General features: G+C 40.5%; 1 protein-coding gene across 1 annotated transcript in view; it reads left to right on the top strand.

Annotated features, from left to right (window-relative positions):
• LOC118322524 (phosphoribosyl pyrophosphate synthase-associated protein 2) overlaps nucleotides 1-5616 on the top strand; it is an 11488-nt gene that overhangs the window by 2947 nt on the left and 2925 nt on the right. The window contains exons 3-9 of the mRNA XM_035654228.1: nucleotides 591-643; nucleotides 2551-2617; nucleotides 2735-2907; nucleotides 3129-3244; nucleotides 3864-3919; nucleotides 4257-4405; nucleotides 4587-4657. Of these exons, the coding sequence (XP_035510121.1) occupies nucleotides 591-643; nucleotides 2551-2617; nucleotides 2735-2907; nucleotides 3129-3244; nucleotides 3864-3919; nucleotides 4257-4405; nucleotides 4587-4657 (685 nt within the window). The remainder of the gene's footprint in view (nucleotides 1-590; nucleotides 644-2550; nucleotides 2618-2734; nucleotides 2908-3128; nucleotides 3245-3863; nucleotides 3920-4256; nucleotides 4406-4586; nucleotides 4658-5616) is intronic.

The raw sequence follows: 5616 nt of genomic DNA on the forward strand, positions 1-5616 counted from the left end.
ACATGAGACAGATAATCAGTGAAACAATCAGGTTCCTCTGGCTCCTCCTAGAGCTCCTAATGGGATTTGTAAGAATCCACCGGGCCTGAATGAAAACAACCAATCAGAGCTGAGAGAGATATAAAGACACTTTGGGTTGGAGTAGGGAGTAGAGTGACCCAACATAAGCAACTATAGTATCTCTGAGTTAAATTTTTATTTTTTAAATTTAGCAAAGACTAGCAAAGATGTTGCATGATGACTTGCAACATCGTCCATATTTCATGGTGTTATGTGTACTTGAAATGCAAACGATGCACTCGTGCACTCCACAAGGACACATGAGTCTGTGCACGTTCATAAAACAAATAGAGCTTGGCTTATCACACACTACATTCCATGCTCTGTGTGTGAAAGTCACGATGCAATGTAACAACAAACTACAGTTTATTGTCATGTCAACACAAATGTAGCTTTTTTTTTTAAATCATTCCTTCTTTCTCTATGACATGGGTTAGGGTTACTGTAAAATTGTTCTCCCATCATGCCAATAAAGGTTTTCTGACATTGAGCTGAAGCTCTGACTCTCTCTGTCTTTGTCTCTTTCTCAGGCGGTTAGGGGTGGAGCTTGGCAAGGTGCAGGTGTACCAGGAAGCTAACAGAGGTAAGATGTTTCCTGATGGGGAGTGACTACAAGTTCAGTATCAACATGTCTACTGCTGGCAGGAAGATATAAAATAAAATTTGAGAGAGAGAGAGAGAGAGAGAGAGAATTAGTAGTAGTGACCGATGACGATCATGAAAAATTTCAATTTTATTTGTATAGCGCCAATTCATAACATATTTAGAGATATTTTGGCCTCATTTTTGCCACGTCCATCTTTTATATGTTGGAAATGTCAATAAATAATGCAGCACAGTGATGTTTTCCAGCACTTGCCCAATATGTAATTAATCCAACACACTAATAATTTAATAAAAATGGGAATTTTTTCTTGAATCAGTGTCATACCAGCCACACATTGTCAGTTATCAATGAAATGAAAGCTTTACTCAGCCCTACAGTACAGTGCTGTCTCACCAGGTTAACTGTTCAACTGTGTGTGGCTGTAATTAGAGCACAGGGTGTATGTGTAAAGTAGGAAGTTTAGTCTGTTTAGTCTGTTACATAACATAATATATAATATTGTTTACTGTTATAACACTGTAGCCTTTACCAGTATTGACTACAGATTTACTGGTTTAATGTTAGGGATGTATCGATACACTCAACTCACAAATCGATACAATTCACAATACTGGGTGATTTAAAAAAATAATAATAATAAATAAATAAATAAATTAAAGCAAAATAAGATTGAAAACTCATTATGGCTGAAAAACATTCATTTATTTCTCTTATTCTTAAGGTAGGGTATGAACAGTGCAAAACAATGCCCTTTCTTTGTAAAAGTGGAAATGATGTCTTTGTGCCTTGATACAGCTGCTGACACAAGTGCAAAGTCTAAAGTAGATGGCACCCTCTGGTCACTACTGCAAGCCACAGTAGCTAGAAAGCTTATGGTCTCGTAATGGGCAAGCATTGCATTGACAGAAAGTAAACAATCTGCTTATACAGTTATGTTAAGGAAAACTACCATTAGCTATAAAAACATATTAGGTGAGACCAATCTATGTTTCATTGCTCATTTTATGTGTAAAGTCTGGTTGTTTTTTTAATGTTCAATGTTAGGAACGCACAATATGAATTTTTTTCCTGCCGATAGGATAACCGATACAACAAGCTTCTCCACAATGTCTTTGTGTGTTTGTGTGCCAAACTTGATTTTCTTGCAGTATATCTGGTCAGTACAATGCATTTGCCAGCAGAATACCGATTCTCAGGAAGACCTTTCAAACGGTCGCTGCTTGCACCTGCTTATCACACAATCCTGATGCAAGGTAGACAAAACAAAGGGCGAGTATTCAACGTAATCGATTACAGATCTCATGCTTTTTTCAAGTACAGGCAAGAAAAACTGTCTGAAAGGGAGAGATCTGTCTAAAAACACATGGTATGCTTTGGAAAACAGTCAGAAACCAGTAGAATTTTATATATATATGTGGTTGTTGGTGTAGGTTGTTTAGTAGTAGTAGTAGCTTAGTAGTAGTAGTATAGTAGTTAGTAGGAGGCGGTAAGAGGAATATTCCACTTCATGATTATTCAAAGTTGGTCAAAGTTTCTTGGCTCCCAGACTGCTGCTTGCATTAACTATCAAACACATTTGAGCTGATGGCAGTGCTGTTTCCTCAGTGTGTCTGCTGGACATTTGTCTCTGCCCAGGAAGCATTTTCTTTTCTAATCTCTCTTCCGTGGGAGGCACATTTTTGGAATACTAGCATCTACACGTTCACACAGTGGGGGGTGGGGGATGCGTGTGAGAGGCACAAAGGGCTCAGATAGCCCCTCTAATGAAGCTGACAGCCCTCGCGGGCTTTGTCATGAGGCGGGAGTGTGCGCATGAACGTGTGTTTATGTGCACGCGCTTTCTTACTGCTTCCCTCGTTCTCACGTCCTCTTTGTTTCCATAGAAACACGGGTGCAGATCCAAGAGTCGGTGCGAGGCAAAGATGTCTTTGTGATCCAGACAGTGTCCAAGTACGGAAGAACACACACATAATTGAACATTTTAATGCAGTTTTCCCCTGAAACATCTCACTCATATCACACTTTGTCATTACTCCCCTCTTTCTCTCCATCCCTCGGCTGAATCAGAGACGTGAACACCACCATAATGGAGATGCTGATCATGGTGTACGCGTGCAGGACATCCTGTGCCAGAAGCATCACAGGCGTCCTTCCCTACTTTCCCTACAGCAAGCAGTGTAAGATGAGGAAGAGGGGCTCCATCGTCTCCAAGCTCATTGCCTCTATGATGTGTAAAGCCGGTAAGTGGGAGAGGATTGCTTTATAGCATTAACAGGAGGAGGGAACGCGGGGACAGAAACCAATGGTCATTTCTAGTGTTTCTGTTAACTTGTAACATCAAAGATTGTGTTTACAAGTGTGTGTACATTGTGGCAAACATTTTACAAATTGTTGTAGAATGGACATCTATAACTAGATTAGCTGGAAGCATTAACATGTCAAACTGACCATGTTTGTGCAGGTCTCACCCACCTGATTACCATGGACCTCCATCAGAAAGAGATTCAAGGCTTCTTCAACATACCAGTGGACAATCTGAGAGCCTCCCCCTTCCTGCTGCAGTACATACAGGAAGAGGTAAAATCACATGCATACACACACAAGATCTGAAAGGACCTCCACATTTGGTTTCTCACCTTTGTCCCTTCTTTTACAACGCATTAAAGCTGCAGTAGGTAACTTTTATAAAAATAGTAATATATGAGACAGATAATCTGTTAAAAATCAGTTCCTCTGGCTCCTCCTTGAGCTCCTAATGGTATTTGCAAGAATCCACCGGGCCTGAATGAAAACAACCAATCAGAGCTAAGAAAGATATAAAGACGCTTTGGGTTGGAGGCTTGAAGATAGTTGATTGTTGATTCTCATTCCCAGAGTCTCAAAGCGTCTGTATTTGACAACCTGAGAATGAGACTCAACAATTAGATATCTTTCTTGGCTCTGATTGGTTTTCATTCAGGCCCGGTGGATTCTTGCAAATGCCACTGTGGTAAGCTAGTTAGTGGGACATGCTAATGTTTGCAGCTAACATTTGAGCATTAAACACTCTGTCTAATCTGTTCCTCTAACCATAACTCAACATGTGGAGAAATTCAAAGCTGCCCAGCTACAGTTGCTAAGCTCACTGTTTGGGGAGGGTTAGTTGAATAAAAATCTCAATGATTAACTTGTATCTTTATTTTCTATGAACCTCCAGATTCCTGACTACAGAAATGCTGTGATTGTGGCCAAATCCCCAGCCTCTGCCAAAAGGTAGTCTCTCCTCACTCGCTTATGGAATCACCTTCAGCTGTAACTCATTATATTATATTTTCAACTTAAATGTTAATCATGAACCTATGCTCTTTCTTTCCCCGAGGGAGTTAAGGTCCTGAATTGTATTTATGTAGCAGCACAGTCTCTCTTTTCTTATCCTACCACACGGGGGAGCCAAAGTCAGAATATTTTATATAGTGATTCATAGTTTTATGAAAATGACAGTTGTTTCCCATACTTATGTATATTTTTTTCTTCTTGCTCTTAAGGCTCCAGATGAAGGGGGCACAGTAAGTCGTAGTATCTGAGTTTTCCTCTCTGTCTGGGTGTGCAGGGCTCAGTCGTTCGCTGAGCGGCTGCGTCTGGGTATAGCAGTGATCCACGGTGAAGCTCAGGACGCAGAGTCAGACCAGGTAGACGGGCGACACTCCCCACCCACAGTCAAGACCACCGGAGCCATCCACCCCAGCATGGAGATACCATGTAATATGAGCACACACACTAATTAGCATAAATCCTGTAACCAACATACGACAGAATGTATTATGTAATGTTATGGTCTGCCACTGCAAATACCACATTACCTAGAGAGGTGCTGCCTCTAGCTGAGTTTAAATACAGCCATTCTCTGTTTCTCACTGTGTGCTTCTGTTTCTGTTTCCAGTGTTGATCCCTAAAGAGAAGCCTCCCATCACTGTGGTTGGAGACGTAGGAGGACGCATCGCCATCATAGTGGTGAGAGCATACAGTGTGACTGTGGGTTTTAACACACAGTTTTGGTTCTGCATATGGAAGAACAAACTACATTTACTCTACTTACTGTGTAAAGTTGCACTTTGTACTTCATTTTAAGTCACAGCAATCACAGAGGAAGAACAAGAGTCACATGAGAAAGTCACAATAAACTTAGAGAACAAAAGAAAGCGGCCAAATCAGCAGAGAATAAGGAAGGAAGACAGAGCAGTGACTGTCTGTGGACATTCTGTAAGAGATGGAGGAAATCCAGTCCTGTTTTCCGTTGAAAAGGCTAAAGAGAATTAGATTAGATTCAGTGGCTGTTGCTACGTGAGCAAGCAGCTAGACTATGAAGTGCCATGCACACAGTAAATGACAGATAAATTATTGACAGAGATCCAATATCTCAACCTCCTTTGCAAAATTAAAAAAAACATTAACCTAATTTGACTGTGCTTTATGTGGACTACTGTACAGGTGCACTGATTGTGGATCAGGCTGATACACACTCTATTCACTCTATTAACATTTTGTTTTAATTATATTGAGGAGCATAAATTCGTCTTAGTTTATTTATCAGATACATGTAGAAATCATTAGAGTACAAAAATCTGTTGAATGTCTGAGGATGCTTTAGAAAAAAAACTTGAGCACAATTGAGGACCACAAGTCCAAAGATGACAACCACTGTTTCCCAGTCTTTAAAACATCTGGAAATTGATTAAAATTATCGAAATGGCTTCGTAGTTTTCTAGCGGTCGCATGTGCGCCCAATGTAAGAGCTGCGTAGGTACACTTTCATCTTACAAAACCAATAACTTTTTGTCATAGTACACAGATGAAACTCTTCCACTAAGTATCCTGGACAGTAGAACCATGAGACAGATAATGTGGAAACAAATCAGGTTCCTCTGGCTCCTCCCGAGCTCCTGCTATGGTATTCACAACTAATCCACCGG

This window comes from Morone saxatilis, unplaced genomic scaffold (assembly GCF_004916995.1).
Source record: "Morone saxatilis isolate NCDOM2014 unplaced genomic scaffold, NCSU_SB_2.0 Contig14, whole genome shotgun sequence".
Lineage (NCBI taxonomy): Eukaryota > Metazoa > Chordata > Actinopteri > Moronidae > Morone > Morone saxatilis.